Here is a 16,910-nt window from a genome sequence, read left to right on the forward strand (position 1 = left end):
GCAGAAGAAAAAAAACTGGATGTTACCGGTATTTGTCACTAGTGTTAAGTAACAGGGGCGTCTCTTGTGCATCAGAGATGAAATTATTAACATTCACTTCCCTGTACATTTTGGGAAAACATTTGAGGACAGTTACTAAAAACACATGGTGAGGATTCTCACTCTGAATGTTAATGGTGTTTAACTTCAGATCAATTTACGCGTGGGACTGGGGAGTCTCCTTCAAGAGCATATCCAGAGAAGAAACGTCGGCCAAAGGGAACAGCATGCTTTGAGGGGGCAGGGTCTGCATTACGGCTGCAGACTCACTGGCTCAAAGCTGTGTCCGGCCAAGTCTAAACACAAGGTTGTGAAAAAAAAGCAAGGACTGTGTGAGAGCTCCCAGCCCGGGGTGGACCCTTCGGGACACCAACGCCGAGCGCGGCCCACCCGGCACGGGACCAGCCCGCTCTGTTGTGAATACCTCACGAAGGCAGCAGCCACAGCACCTGTGATGCTTACGTTCAATCAGTTCAAGCAAAACCACCATGGAATCCAAGACTCAGTGTTTATTACAGAAACAGTTAAAACTGTTTAAAAATGAATGGGAGTGGGCATTAAGACAAAGTACACACGAAGTAAGATACAAACACTGGCAACACTGGCTGTTTTCATAGAAACACTGGAAATATGGCCGTGTCCTTCTATACCTCAATAAGACATACAAACAGAAACACCCACTTGGTTCAAATTCTAGGTTTCCCTCACTTGACAATTATTTCCTACGCACTTTTTCCGCGCAAGGCACCGCACTCTGGTAGGTACTGGGGATACAGTGCTAAGTGTATATTCCTGAGCTCACAGAGCTTCTGGTCCCCTGGGAGGGGCAGACAGACACCAGCTGAAACGAACACAAACATGTCAGGTAATACAAGGGTTACAGGGATGGGGAGGAGGTAGGAAAAGCTTCTGAACACTTCCAAATTCTTAGGAGCAATCTGAGGCTGCTTTGAAGGTAGGTTTGGGGAAAAGATGTTACACAAACTATATATATGTATATATACACTTAAAAATTTATTTGACAATGCCGAGTCTTAGTTGTGGCATGTACAATCTAGTTTCCCTGACCAGGTATCAAACCCGGGGCCCCTGCATTGGGAGCTCAGTCTTAGCCACTGGACCACCAAGGAAGTCCCTAAACATATATTTTTGAAATAACTTTATATGTTGCAAATTTCTGGTCAAGATTTTGAAGCTTGTAGTTCTAGAGCAGCATTTACCCTTTTCTAATTAGAACCTATGCTAAGTGTTTATGGATGTACTAGTGGCAGTCGGAGAAGGCGATGGCACCCCACTCCAGTACTCTTGCCTGGAAAATCCCATGGACGGAGGAGCCTGGTGGGCTGCAGTCCATGGGGTTGCTGAGGGTCGGACACGACTGAGACACTTCACTTTCACGCATTGGAGAAGGAAATGGCAGCCCACTCCAGTGTTCCTGCCTGGAGAATCCCAGGGATGGGGGAGCCTGGTGGGCTGCCGTCTGTGGGGTCGCACAGAGTCGGACACGACTTCAGTGCCTTAGCAGCAGCAGCAGCACAGTAGCCAGCATCATGTGTGTACATGTGTGTTTACAGACCCATGTCACTACGTATATATTAATCTATATTACATATGAATACATGATTTCCAGCTGTAATGACACAAATCTTCTACATAAATGCTTAGATTATATCCACCCCCTCCAAGAGCTATCAGTATCACAGATCTGAGGGAGTTTATTGCTGCTCTCAAGTATATAGTATTTGCAAGCAAACTATTTTTTTGGAAAAAAATACTTACCATCTTACAAGCAAGCACATCTTGATTAAGCTACATATGGACCACAAGGAAGAATGGGATGGAACTGCATTTTCAGGTCTACAAGATGCAGCAAAACAGAGGGGTTTTTGTTTGAGGCCGCTCAGATGCTTGTTCATTGAAAACCACAGGGGATCTTAAACCCGACACACATACTCCCACACCCAGGGACCTAGTGACTTCAGCCGCGTCTCTGCCTTATAATGCCCTAGTTTTCCCTCTGCCACGTCCCACAAAGGCACTGTTCCCAGTCTGAAGCACATTTTTTCCTGTGGAAAATCCCAGGCCCGAGTGCAGGGCAGGCCGGGGGCCCTGACCCAGCGCGGAAGCCGGCGAGGGCAGGGTCCTCTTGATAGTGACAGGTTCCCACGGACGGATGGGGCCTTTCCCAGCGAAGGGCCAGTCCTGATCTGCTTTAAACCAAATGCCTCTGGTCAGGGGATCAGAGGTGTTGGGGTCCCTGGAAGGATTCTGCAGCAGAGAACTACCCTGGTGGGGCGCCCCTGACCCTGTGCTCTCCGAGGGGCTGGATGGTGGCCCAGAGGAGCACGAGGTGCTCTGGAGAGGACAGGCGGGGCACCACGGCCCTTCCCAGTGCGGCTGCTTTCAACCTCTTCTTCCACTCAGAAGACCCCGCGGACCACTCTAAACGAGCCCGGCCGGACTTGATGAGCTGGGTGGTGCCATCTCTCTTCCCTCTCAGTCCCGCTGCAACGACTGAAGCTGAGAACTTGGCCTCAGAGGTAGCCAGAATTCCTACACTTCCTTTCTCTGCAGGAGCTCCATGAATAAGCCAAAACAGCAAAGTCATTTAAACATAAGCTACAGATGCCTTTGAGAGGTATTGCATAATTTTTAAAAACTTGGGTTTCCTTCCTAGTTCATTTCCTCCACACCCTGATGATAAATAACTTGCATGTCCTTGAGTGCATGCAGGCTGAGCGGAAGCGACAGCTGAGTGTTGCCCCACAGTGGACAGAAGCCAGCCTGCTGTTACGAAGTGACACAGATGAGCCATGGAAACAAATGCCACCCCTCAGGATGTTAGTTATCAGAAGTTGACGACACACATTCTTCTTATTTTTCACTAAAGCCACCTGCTTCTTTCCCACTGACTCACTCTACTTACTGTTTCTCAGTAGCATTTTCTGATCCCAAGACTTTACATACACTGTCACTAACGTGAAAAGCTCCCATATCTTAAGGGATAACAGTAACTTCTCTACTCAGACTGTTTCCCATTTCTCTGTAATTTTCGGGATTATGCTTTCTAATCAGAAGCTACTGTCCTAATGTTCTGAAACAGGAAGGCTTAATTTACATATAGTAAAAGATGACATGGTTTTAATCCTAAAATGTGGAAGGGCTGGGTAACTGTCATGTAGAGGCCAATGTAATTGGTACGCGTGTGTGCATGCTCAGTCGCTTCAGTGTCCGACTCTGTAACCTCATGGACTGTAGCCCTCCAGGCTCCTCCGTCTATGGCATTTTCCAGGCATGAATACTGGAGTGGGTTGCCATGCCCTCCTCTAGAGGATCTTCCCATCCCAAGGACTGAACCCACATCTCTTGCAACTGGTATAAATGTGACTGGTATAAACAGAGAGAATCCCCCTGAAAATCTATAAGGATCACATTTCTGGCATGTGTAGCTGTTTTCCAGAGTAAGCTACTTTTTCAGAAAATCAACTGATGGTGGTATTCAGGTTCTTCTTTGAACAAGACCAAATGTTCTAAATATCTCCTGAAAAATAGTGAACTGTAATGCTGCAAGGGAGACGGAACAAACGATACACAGCGACAGCACCAGCTGACGGGAACACAAGCACCCCCAAACCACACGACAGCACAGGGGTGCTTAGGTAGCATGAGGGAGTCAGAGGGTATCTTCTGGACTTAATGCCTCTCATCCGAGGCAGGTCCAATGACAGGCCTTTCAAGACTTGACACACAGCAAAGGACGCAGAAAACTTCCTGAAATTCATTTTAAATAGTGAATGCTTGCCTGTATTTTTAGGACCTGCAATCTGAAGATGCTTTTTCTTCCCTGACATGGGCAATCTTCTTTTGAGAGTTACTGAGAAGAACAAAAAGCCCAGGCTCCCATTCTGACTCTTGTAAGACTCCCTAATGTTTCAGGGGTCATTCCTGGTCACACACTGTCCTGCTGCAGAAACTCTTCACTTATTTTGCTTCCACTGTTTTCATCTTCATTCGAATAGTTTCCTGAATCTTGACTAGCTTGGGAATTGTACTCTTCGTGAACTTCATCAACTTCATTAGTCTCTTCTATTTCAGTAATAATGCTTGCATCTTCAATTATAAAACATCTTTCCGTTTGTTCCTCAGAAGTGGAAAGGAGTAGATTCCTTAGTGGCTGATCAGAGAAATACTAATTCAAAAGGGAAAGAACAGAAATAGATTATTTAAAAGAACAAAAAGTGGTTTCCGAGTTCCAATAAGCTTCAGTTTCTTAAATCCTTTATCTAGAAATCCTGTCTTTTGACATGCGTATTAAAAAGCGAGCTAAGAGCGCATCCACTGCACTATCGTGTCTAGAAAAAAACCACCACCAGTGAGGCCACGAACACCTCAGTACTGCTTTGGGGAAATTATCCAAACAGTCTCTAAGAAAGTCCACTGTGCTGTGAGGGGTAGGGGGTGGAAGGGCGTGGTGGGTAAGGAAGGAATGGGAGGGCACTGGGGTTGGGGACATTTTATTGTGAAATAATAAAAATGTTGGTACCCAATCCGAAAACATCCAGAAGAAGCACAAGGGAGAAGTTAACTTTTTCCCAGTTCCGCTAAGAGTAACTTGCTAGTCTTAAAGTTCTTTAAATAACAGCTCTGAATAGAAGAGCACATAGAAACGACACTAGAAAACTCAGGGATAAGAGGGTGAAACAGCTCACATGGACAGAGTGCTGGCACAGCGGCGGGTCTTTCTGGTCTCCCGCCCTCGCCCCTCATAGTTCTACGGGATGGCGCTGCTGGCGCTGCTTTACAGCTACGGGCACTTGTGCAAGTGCTCACAACTGAGCTGCGCATGTTCACAGCCAGTCAGTGAAATACACTACAGCCCGTCAGTGAGCCACCTTCTGGCCTCTGGCTCCACAGCCTGAGAACCTGAAGCAAGGCAGGCAGCGCAGGAGCCACTCCAGGTGGAGACGCCACCCCCGGACAGCGCCCACGCTGACGGTCGTCACGCCGTGCTTCCACTAACTATGCCAGCCACACGGACGTGCCAGCCAAAACACCGAGGTGCTGCGAGAGGAAAAGCGTGTTTCTCTACCTCGTTTTCTGTGATTTCATCTACAGAATAAAGTTTTTGCCCTGGCGACAATGTTTTAACCTTTTTGGGAATATAGGTGGTAAAACAAGTGCCACAGCAGCCAAACTGCCAGAAAAACATGGGATTAAGGACACATTCTTCTATTCCATGCTACCTTCTATTACATGACTGCTTCTGAAGTCAGTTTTCTAAAACTCTGAAGGAAAAAACCCAGGTCAGTCTGTATTATTTTTTGACTATCAGGAACACATTTATATTCTGTTGCAATCAAATATATTTCCCTTTTATTTTCAGAAAAATCCAGCTAGCTGTTGACCAAGAAAAGTAACCTACCTCGTCAACAGAGGAAGGAGGTTTACTTGATGGAAAGAACACATATTTGACACATCTCAAGAAGACTCTCACAACATAAATGACCACAGGAATAGAAAACAATGCAGTGCAAATCCCAGCTATAAGCCAGGTTTTGGAAGTGTTTCCTAAAAAGAGATAAATGGTGTTTAGCATCAATATAGGTTTTGACACACAAATATATTAAGACTGCTGACAGTTTGTGTGAAAGAAATACAGCCATGTGAAAGGAAATTTACATTGTTAAATAATATCAATAACATAAAAAATTCACAACTAAGGGATTTCCACATGATAATTATATCAAAGGTTATATAAAAAATAAGTCTCATTAAATTCTAAGAGTAACAAAAGAAATTAATTATGTGGGTATGCATGAAATATAAAGCATGCAAAAACCATTGAACTAAGTTGAGTATTAAAAATATTTTCTAAAACTCAGTGTGAAGTTTTGTGAAGGTCAGTATAAAGGTCTGATTTTGACTTAAATGGTCCATTAAGAAAATATTCTCTATATTTTTGTGGCAAAACACAAATATTTTACAGTTTTCAATGAATTGGTTATTTTTTATTAAATCTGGCGACATTAAAAAAGAAGAAGTAAAATAAAAGATCCTGACCTGGTTTTGTTTTCTCACACACAGTATCACTGAAACTGCTCCCTTTATTCCGCCTGTCATTTTCAATGAGTGCTCTGGCTTTGACACAATACACAGTCAGCGGTTTCAAGTTAGGAAAGGTAAAATCGGTTCTTTTCTCTACAACTTTTCTCTATAAAAAAAAATAAGTAAATCATTGATAAAATTTAGAACCCCAAGAAATCATGGAGGGAATATCTGTTTCCTGAATTCCTTAAATATTCATTCTAAGATTAGCCTCTCCCAAACACTCGGTCGGTATATTTTAAGAAATATTAATTTATTTTGGACAACACACCATTACCAAACTCAAAAGTGAAACATGCTCCTGCCAAAAGAATACCATATAGTCCTAAGACAACTCAAAGTTATTTTATCAGTACATACCGATTTGGCTGAATTACCATCGTGTTACCTCTGGTAAGTGGCAGAACAATTAAGTGCAGGGGGCGGGGTCTGGTCTCAAACTGCCTGTATCAAGATGTTACTTATAGCTATGTAGTCTTAGGCAAGTTATTTAATTTCCCTGGGCCCTATTCCCAGATCTGTAAAGTGAGGACAATTACTACTCCTATTTGTATTAGTCAGCTAGCTATTGCTATTGTTTTGTTACTGTGGTGTAACAAAACAGAGCAAGTACAGCAAAATAACACTGCAATGCTGTGTAACAAAACAGCCTGTGGCTCAAAACATATTTTTCTTTTTTTTAAAAGAATTAAACTTTTTATTTTGTATTGGGGTACAGCCAATTAACAGTGCTGTGAGAGTTTCAGGTGGACAGCAAAGGGACTCAGCCACGCATATACAAGTATACAGAACGTTTGTTTTTGTTGCTCGTGAGCGGATCGTGAGCGGATTGGCTGGGGGAGCTCTCTGAGGCTGTGGATCACGTTCAGGTGTGCTCTACAGCCTCTCATCCGCCTTGGCCCACAGACCACGTGGAGCTTGCTTTCCTCTTGGCAAATGGGAGAAGCGCAAGAGCCAAGCCAATCCCCACAGGTGCACTTAAGGCATCAGTCACACCACATCCACTCACGTTTCACTGCCTTACGGCCCAGCATCAGCGAAGCAGTAATGGATACTCCATCCCAAGTATTTTCTGAAGAGTAATTTAATCGATCCAACTGTCTGGCAGGGTTGTTTGGAAGACCAATTGACACAATTCATGTAAAATACTTAGCCCCGGCAGCCAGTACACAATGAGTATCCAATAAATATGAGCTGTTATTATGACTGTAATTATTGATGTCTTACCCAGCATAAGACAGGGTGGCAAACAAAGGTTATTGAATCTCTATTTGTCAGGCAATGCAGTAGGTATTTCCATAAACACTACCTCCTTTTAAACCTTAAAAACATCTGTTCAAAAAAAAATTAAGTTGCTATGACTCCCGCCACTTTAGAAAAGAGGAAACGAGTTTCAGTGGTCAAGCACCTTGCCTAAGCTTACACCATTTGGTAGTCTGAGACACAAATTTAGGTTTCCCAGATCTAGGGAGGACTTAGAACTAACCACAATACTCAACAGGGCTAAACTGTGCAGAGTCTTCAGATAGTTAAAATCAAAGTATCCAAATCACTGGACTTTTCTTGGATTTTCAACAGAAAATGAAGTTAGAAAATTCACCAACTTAACTGTAGCAGTTTTTAAAGGCTGATTCCCTGACGGTAATTCCACAGGGAAAAGTGACCCAGGAATAATGTGGACTATCTGATGTGCATTAGCCTGTCAGTGGTTTCTGAATTTTAGGGCCACAAACCATGATCACAGCTAAGAGTCTTCTGTCCCCTAAAAGCCAGTCTTTGTCCTCGTGGAGGTGCCCCAATGTCTGGCACTACAGGGAGGTAGTCTGGGTTGTCACACCTGGGAGGGAGGGCTACCAGCACCTAGTAAGCAGTGGGGAGGGGCCTTACTAGCCATCCTATAATGCACAAGGCAGCTCCTGCAACTAACCGTCCAACCCAAATGTCAGCAGTGTTGAGAAACCCTGGTTCATGAATCCCTGAGGATCATGATAAAAACTCCTGAGCTCTACCCTCAGAGGTTCTAACTGAGTACAAATGAACTCAGGATCTGACGTTTAGAAACTAGCTGGGGCCACTTTCCTTGTGGTCCAGTGGCTAGGACCTCGTGCTTCCACTGCAGGGCAGGTGAGTTCCCTTCCCTGATCAGGGAACTGAGGTTCTGCATGCCACTTGGCGAGGCCAAGAAATTCCCCCAAACCAACAGCAACTAACTGGAGGCCCAGACGCAGCTGACCGTAACTCTCACCAAGTAAAACATGAAACGCCAATTTCTTCCTATGGAAAATATCTGAGTTAATCATATAGCCTAAAAGTTTAACAATTTCCCAGCAATTTTAACTTCAAGCTTTGCTTACCCAAATCATAGTCACAAGTTATAAACCTATACTACACAGTCTTTTTACCTCAGCATTTGAAGTGTTTTCCCAAAAAATTACTTCATAAACTAGTGGGTAGAGCTGATTTACAGACATGTTTTCAGACTCTTCTGAAGCACCGACACTGACATGTAGTGAATCATCAGTAATGGATTTCATGCTGATGACTGGAGGAAATATGATAGCTAGGAAAAAAAATGTGTAAAGACACAAAGTTCAAATTAGACTACAAAACAATCGTAAGAATTCATAATTGGAGAATCACAAAGTAAAACAAAAACTATTGGCTTACGTTTCACTTCCGTATTAAATTCCTTCTCTTCAGACCAAAAAGAGGTACCATTTCCATTAGATGCTCGTACACGGACATAGTAAATCCCCCTTGAGAAAATATCTCGAGGAAAGACACAGTGGGTAGTTGTGACATTTTCACAGTTTGGTATTTGTTTCCATTTGTTTGAATGTTTCCCAGGAATCTTTTTTAAAAAGGCACTTTAAGACAAAAAGATATTTTTCATTCCAAACACATTAGTTCAGTAAACATGTACTGAGCACCTGTAATAGGCCAGACATTCTGTTAGGGGCCAAAGTTATAGAGGTAAACGGTCCTCACCCTTGAGAAACTCACAGGACAGTGGAAAAGATGTGTTCACAAAAGAAAACCAAAGACCTTGCTCAAGCGTGTGATAAAGAAGTAGTGTGAAGGGTTGGCTCAAGCTGGTGCACAAAAACAACTGCTAAATTTTCAGGAATGCTACCAGCTAGCTGGTAAATGCAGCCACTGTTAAAAGTTACATAAACTTACAAATAAATGTGTTGTATAAAAAACTAAAGTGATAAAAAATGCAAAACTCATCTTCTCTTAACTGTTTTCCCTACATTTTATCTATGCTCAATGCTATTTACATCTATAGTGTCTGAACAGTGGGATATGGTGGAGGGCTTACTGTGCCTCTTCCCAACTCCATGTCCAGTGGACAGACACGCTGCTGGGAGCCTGAAAGTGGCCACAGCAGGGTTGCTGCTGCTGCTGCTAAGTCGCTTCAGTCGTGTCCAATTCTGTGCGACCCCACAGACGGGAGCCCACCAGGCTCCCCCGTCCCTGGGATTCGCCAGGCAAGAACACTGGAGTGGGTTGCCATTGCCTTCTCCAATGCATGAAAGTGAAAAGTGAAAGTGAAGTCGCTCAGTCGTGCCCAACTCTTAGCGACCCCATGGACTGCAGCCTACCAGGCTCCTCCATTCATGGGATTTTCCAGGCAAGATACTGGAGTGGGGTGCCAATGCCTTCTCCACAGCAGGATTAACTGTGTTATAAAACCCGGCAAACACTAAAGTAAAGCTTTTCTCTTCTGGAAGGCCAGCTGCTAGACGTGTACCAGCATACCCATGGGTCAGGGCTAAGACACATACCAGGGTTCTGAGAGCGAGTCTGAACAGTCAGAGCGCGTCTGGATAGATTAACAGACTGCTCTGAGACCAACGGCTCCAAGCCTGTCAGTTCAAGCCCAGAACCACGGCAGCCTGCGAGTGGGCTCCGTTGTCTTCAGTCCCCTGCACCACACACCATGTGGCCATTGTCACGCTCCTTGGACACAGGCCTCATGTTACCTATCGCTCAACACCAGACTCCCAGTGGCCCCCGAATGCCTGTAGCAGAGTCTAAGGCGAAGCCTGACTTCACCCCTTCCTGTTAACTCAAGGATCCCTCTCGCTGCTCGCCAGGCCCAGGGTTCTGCTGTTCTTGAAGCAGGCCTTCCCCTTCTTGTAGGCGAAATTCCAACTGGCCCCCAAGATTCCTACCCTCTGGTGCATGAGCCTGACACCATCCCCTCCCCCTGAGTGTGGGCAGGCAGAATCCATGAACTCTCGATCAGGTTACATTACTTGAAAGGTGAAGGGATTTTGCAAATGAAATCAAGGTCCCAAGCCAGTGGACTGTGAGTTATCACATGAAAGCCTATCCTGGTTGGGTCTGACCTGATCAGATGAGGCTTTAAAGGAGGGTCTGGGGGCAGAGATTGTCTCTATTGACGGCCTCTGAGGCAGCACGCCACCATGCGTTCTATAGCTGCCAGAAATGGATTCTACCAACCACCACGTGAGCTTAGGAGACACCACGAGACAGCCTGGATGACACAGCAGACCCGGCTGACACCCTGACCGCAGCCTTGTGAGACCCCAAGCACAGGACCCCGCTAAACCACACGTGAATTCCTGACCCGAAGTCACTGAGCGATAATAAGCCATGTTTTTTAAGCTGCTGCGTTTGTGCTAGTTTACTACAGAGCAAAGGGAAATGGATACCTCCTCGTTACCCTGATCTGATTTTGTCTCTTCATATCCGAGCTTTCCCATGTGTGTGTAGCCCCAGCCTGGAATGCTGTCTCTCGTCACTGAAAAACCTCCTTCACGAAACCTCTCCATCGAAATGGCTTCTGTGGACTCTCCGGCCCTGCACTCACCTCTGCAACCTTTGCTGTTTGTGCTCCACACAAGAATGCACTTATTATCCAGACTGCTGTTGCCTCGAAACTAACACCGAAGGGTGGAGAGGAATCAACTGCAGCAGTATCGACCTCCCTTCTCCCTCATCTTTTCTCTGTCTTTCTAGTCTCTTTCTTCTCACTCTCTCTTCCCTACCTGACCTACAACTGCCTTTGGTCATGCCATTCCTCTGCCCTCGGTAACTCTTTCTTTGTGGTCCCCTTTCCCCCAGAGTTCACTTCCCCTTCCACTTGACTATCCTCTTCTCCTCTCCCTCTCCGTTTATCCTCTCCAGTTTCCAATCAGTACACACTACGCCCAGTCCTCTCTCACTCATGTCGGGCTGGGCTTTGCTCATGTTTGGCTGGTCTCTACTCAAGCACAGAAAGCAGTTCTCTCCAACTTCCTTAGTTTCCCACTAATTACTAAGGAATCTGCCAAAGCCACCACAACAATCAAGACAGGAGGAGGACTGACTTGAACTGAACTTGACGGAGTGACTGGACTGAGATAATTTCAAGGACTCATGGAAGGAGTGGGTTTTGAAGAAAATATCTTGGTCATCTGTCAAGTATTCTAGACCAAGGAAACAACACATGTAATTAGAATCACACCTTAAAAAAAGTGAGCCAGTAAGTCCTGGTGGCTGCAATGCAGGAGACGTGGGCTCATTTCCTGGGTTGGGAAGATCCCTTGGAGGAGGGAATGGCCACCCACCCCAGTATTCTTGCCTGGAGAATTCCATGGACAGAGGAGGCTGGCAGGCTACAGTCCATGGGGGTCACAAAGAATCGGGCGTGACTGAACAACTAACATTACTAAGAACGCTAGATATTATAATACACCCATTTCACAAGTGAAGAAACAGGCCGAAAGAAGTAATTGGGTCTCAGACACTCCAGACGGTTACTGGCAGAGCTGGGACTAGAATTAAACACCCCAGCTCCAATGCATCATAACCACCTTTCCATCAGGCCGAATGTGTGCAGAGAACAACAGGTGGCTGAAGCAGAGTGAAAAGAAACCTAACATACTGGGCAAAAATAAGCTGCAAAAGGACACTTATGGAAAAGAACTTACCGGAGCCACTGAGCTTGAAAAGTTGTGCTTTCATATGGGTAATCCCACTTAAGAACATAGGTCTGGTTGCCAACATTGATTTGTACATTTTCCGGTGAAGGCACTTTATGTCTCTCTAGAAGACAAGGAACACACAAGAAAGCACACACATTTACTCTGGTGAGAGACGAGATGGCAAGAATTCTTAACAGCATGGGCAAGAAGAGAAAAGGCTTGTACCTTATCATTATGAGGTAAGAGCTAAATAAATTACGGTGTGTATTCACACAAGGTAATACTATACAGCCATTTAAAAGAATGTGACAGATCTATATGTGTTGACATAAAAAGAGAACCTCAATATATTGGGTTAAGCAAGCAAGTTTAAAATATATCCGACAGGACTTTATTATTACTATTTTTAAGCTTTAATGCTATGATAGTTTCAGGTGAACAGTGAAGGGACTCAGAGATTTATGCACATGTATTATTCTCCCCCAAACTCTTCTCCCATCAAGGCTGCCACGTAACACTGAGCAGAGTTCCATACACTGTACAGTAGGTCCTTGTTGGTTATCCATTTTAAATACAGCAGAGTGTACACAGGACTTTATTCCTTAACGTAAAAGATAAAACACCCCGAAACTCTAAGTCTGAGTATATACTAATATAAGCCTTGAGGAAACGCAGGGAAGACTGTATACACACTGCTGGGGATGCTTGTCTCTGGTGAACAGAGTCGGGTCAGGAAGCAGGAGAGGAGATCTTTCCTTTAACTCCCTTCTACACTGCTTGATTTTAAGAACAAAGCATACTAAATTTATAATTAAAATAATAAATTCAAGTTCCTACCCTTAAACCTTAATTGTTGGCAAGATGCCATGGATAAAATGTATCAGGATGCTTTCATAATTTAACATTTCACCTATAAACGTATGCTTTTTGGAATACTAACTGCTTTTCTAGTGACTATCTCCCCTTCTCATGGATTCTGAACAAGTAAAAACAATTTCTGTCATTAGAAAATAGTTGGAATTTTACACAGAATTTTCATTACTGTTTACTTGAGACAAAAATCCCAAATAACATTGTTGTTTGTGTAATGCTGTTAAAAAATTTTTTTAAAAAATTATTTCTTTTTAATTGGAGGATAACAGCTTTACAATATTGCCTTGGATTCTGCCTACATCAACATGAGAATGTTTTTGTTTTGATGTCTACTAAACCAACACAAAAAATTCAGCAACTATGGGAAAAATGCCAAAATTAAAAGGTTGCCAATTAATTAATAGATTGCAAGGAGATCAAACCAGTCAATCCTAAAGGAAATCAGCCTTGAATACTTATTGGAAAGACTGTTGCTGAAGCTGAAGCTCCAGCACTTTGGCCACCTGATGCAAAGAGCTGACTCACTGGAAAAGACCCTGATGCTAGGAAAGATTGAAGGCAAAAGTGAAGATGGTGGCAGAGGATGAGATGGTTGGATAGAGTCACCAACTCAATGGACACGAATTTGAGCAAACTTAGGGAGGTAGTGGAGGACAGAGGAGCTTGGGGGGCTACCGTCCATGTGGTCGCAAAGAGTCAGACACAACTTAGTAACGGAACAACAACAAACAACTTACATATATAGTTACTGAACTGAAAGCAAAACTTCCTTCTTACCTGTGGTATTTATGCAATACACTGGACTATAGCAACCAACTCTACTTTGTAAACGCAGTTCTGCTTTAACTTTTAAACAATAAGTAATCTCTGGTGACAGTTTATAAATTTTATCTTCGGAATAAACAGTTTCAGTTCTTTCCTATAATTTTAAAAAAGAGAAGTCTGTTCTTTAAAAAAGGTCAAATTTTACAATTAATTCATGCCATTATTCTCTCAGATCAAACAAAGATAAAAATAATGCTTACTTCTAGACTTGAAGAGTTTTTCCAGATAACGACGCTATACCTAAAGCTTGAACGATCCAAAGCCCACATGATACTATCTTCTGTTCCAGGGGGAGAGATGCTCAGTATTATCGCCTTATCTTCAGCTTCTAAATGCACGTCTGGGGGACCAATCTGAGCTGTGAAAATCAAAACATTTACTATGTAAGTTCACTAATACAAGTCAAAACATTCATACGATAAATAATTCTAAGCACTTAAATATGTGCCTGGCATGTAAAAAAGGAGAAAATCCCTCATGGAGCTTACACTTTACTGGGAAATGTGGCCAAAAATCCCAAATAAACAAATATATATATAATGTTATAATGTCACGCATGCTATAAGAAGAAATGAACAGAGAAGGGCGGCAACGACTGTTTTAGGTGAGTCAGCGAGGAGAAGGCTCCCTGAGATGTTTGAGCTGAGGCCTGATGGAGGTGAGCCGAGGCCTGATCAAGGTGAGGTCTGAGTATCCTGAGGTCAAGCAAGGCAGGCTGAGAGCGCCCCAGGGGCTCTGGAACGTGCTCACCATTTTCAAGAGACACTAGGGGGCGCTCGAGTGCCTGGGTGGCAGAAAATAGGATGCGAGATGCAGCCAGACTCTGGCTAACAGGCAGAACTTGAAGTCTGGGACTGTAAGTTCGCCAGGACCTGATTCACATTTGGGAAAGACCACCCCAGGTAGCATGTCAGGAAGCAGGAAAGCTCCTGGGCAGATGAGAGCGGCCGGGGACGGCTAAGAGCCAGGCTGGAAGTGAGAAGGGACCTAACCGCTCGAAATCTGTTGATGGACTGGATGGAGGATGAGAGAGAGGTATCAAAGGTGATGCCAGGGCTCCTGGCCTGAGCAAATAATAGGTGACGCAATTAACAGAGATGGAAAAAACTGCAAGAAGAGCAGGTCTGGAGGGGGGAAAGCCAGAACTCTGGCCATTTTAAATTTGAGATGAGGGACTTCCCTGGGGCTGGTAGTTGAGAATCCGCCTTCCAAAGGAGGGGACATGGGTTTGATCCCGGTCCGGGACAATTCTAGATGCCTTGGAGAACCTAAGCGCGGGTGCTGCAACTACTGAAGCCTGAGCATCTAGAGCCTGTGCTCTGCGACAAGAGAAGCCACTGCAATGAGACACCCAAGCAACTGAAGAGTGGCTCCCACCTGCCGATGAGAAGCAACGAAGATTCAGCATGGCCAACCCTAAATATAGAAAATTTAGAGTGTTCTGCGATGACTCTCGGACCTCTAAGTGGAGATGCTGACTAGAGAGCTGGTGATGCAGCTCTCTAAGGTAAGGAGAAGGACGGCACTGGGGATATACACTGAGGAGTTGAGAGCACGGAGGGTACTGAAAGTCATACAATTCCTGGTGGAGGCTGTGTTGAGAGAAGAGGTTCAATGGTGGAGCCCTGCAGACTGAGGCCCGCTGCCGTCCAACATTTTAAGGTCTGGGGGACAAGAAGACATTGGCAAAGGAGAGACCAAGGAGCAGGAGGAGAGCCTGGAAAGCGCAGTGCCCTCGAGAACCGAGAGGGAAGGGTTTCACGCAGAAGGGAGTGACACTCTCTCCCTGGGAATCCACCCGGCACTGTCGAGGTCACGGTGACCTTGGCAAGTGATTTTAGTGTAGTGATGGGGAACAAAGCTCCAACCGGGAGGGCTGGAGAGGGAGTGGGAGGGAAAGTGTACAGAGAGGGGATACGGATCAGCCTTGTGTGAGTTATGCAATAGGGTGGTGGTTCTTGAACTTCCTGGTCTTGGGATCCGTTACATTTAAGAGATATTGAGGGTCCTAAAGAGCTCTTGTTTACATGGGCTGTGTCTTTGAATGTTCAGCATTATCAGATGTCAAAAGTGATAACAATGTAAAATATCTATCAATTCATTAAAAACCAGTAATGATGAAACCGATTGCATGATAATAAATGACTGTATTTACCAAAACAAACAAGCCAAAAAACTTAGAAGGGTGGTGTTCATCTCACATTTTGTTCAAATCTCTTTAATGTCTGGCCTAATAAAGAAGACTGCTGTGTCTCACACCTACTTCTGTATCACCAGTCAGTCACCATCTCATATCAAACAGCCTCTAGAGAACTCCAGGGTACACCCACGACAGAATGAAGATGAAAAAGGCAAGTAAGTTTTATTAAGTAAGTTTCCATTGGGAAAATGGTTTTGACTTGACAGATCTCTTGGAGACCACCCTCTGAGAAACACCACTAGAAGGAAAGCAGGAAAATGAAGTGATAGCAGGAAGGAGACACCAGTTTAAGGGAATCTTTGTTCGTTTTTTTAAAAGATGGGAGATTTTATATCATGCAAATGAGTGGGCTTGGGAAGTGACCTGTGCTGGTAATATTTAATAAAGAATTCAATATAATTCAGCTGGCAACTTTTTCTTACCTTCTAGAAATGGTACAAATGGCTCAACCTCATACCATGTAGAAGTGTTGTTTCCTTCTTCTGCTCTTATGCGCAATTCAATTTTTTCAAAAACATCTTTAAGCTCAACTGAAGAAAAGTTGCATTTGCTACTAGTAATATGTTGACACCCAGGCAATTTTTTCCAGTTATCCGTCCCTAGTCTTCAAGATAAAAAAGCAAATGAATGAATGAACATTATAAATACAAGAGTGACAAACATGTTTTCTATTGACATTAACATTATAAAGCCAGTGTGTGCGTTAGTCTCTCTGTCGTGTCTGACTCTTTCAATCCCATGGACTGTAGCCCACCAGGCTCCTCTGTCTGTGGGACTCTTCAGGCAGGAATAAAGGAGTGGGTTGCCATTTCCTCCTCCAGGAGATCTTCCTGACCCAGGGATGAAAGCTGCTACGTCTTCCGTGTCTCCTGCACTGGCAGGAGCCACTAGGGAAGCCTCTAAGCTAAGGCAAGTAGTTATTTCTTCTAGTA

The 16,910-nt window shown here is 44.2% G+C and overlaps 1 protein-coding gene across 2 annotated transcripts in view; it reads right to left on the reverse strand.

Annotated features, from left to right (window-relative positions):
* Window positions 1-555: 555 nt before the first annotated feature.
* Window positions 556-16,910, reverse strand: part of IFNAR1 (interferon alpha and beta receptor subunit 1) — a 28,955-nt gene continuing 12,600 nt past the window's right edge. The window contains exons 3-11 of one of the 2 annotated variants that reach the window (XM_068985885.1): window positions 16,401-16,582; window positions 13,979-14,136; window positions 13,731-13,872; window positions 12,087-12,201; window positions 8,812-9,011; window positions 8,547-8,704; window positions 6,100-6,250; window positions 5,462-5,607; window positions 556-4,213 (exon numbers count right to left, since the gene is read on the reverse strand). In XM_068985885.1, coding sequence (XP_068841986.1) covers window positions 3,989-4,213; window positions 5,462-5,607; window positions 6,100-6,250; window positions 8,547-8,704; window positions 8,812-9,011; window positions 12,087-12,201; window positions 13,731-13,872; window positions 13,979-14,136; window positions 16,401-16,582 — 1,477 coding nt within the window. In that variant the 3' untranslated portion in view covers window positions 556-3,988. Of the gene's footprint in view, window positions 4,229-5,461; window positions 5,608-6,099; window positions 6,251-8,546; window positions 8,705-8,811; window positions 9,012-12,086; window positions 12,202-13,730; window positions 13,873-13,978; window positions 14,137-16,400; window positions 16,583-16,910 lie in introns of both variants that reach the window. The other variant, XM_068985876.1, reaches the window with a different exon arrangement.

The sequence above is a fragment of the Capricornis sumatraensis genome, chromosome 1 (assembly GCF_032405125.1).
Source record: "Capricornis sumatraensis isolate serow.1 chromosome 1, serow.2, whole genome shotgun sequence".
Classification (NCBI taxonomy): Eukaryota; Metazoa; Chordata; class Mammalia; order Artiodactyla; family Bovidae; genus Capricornis; species Capricornis sumatraensis.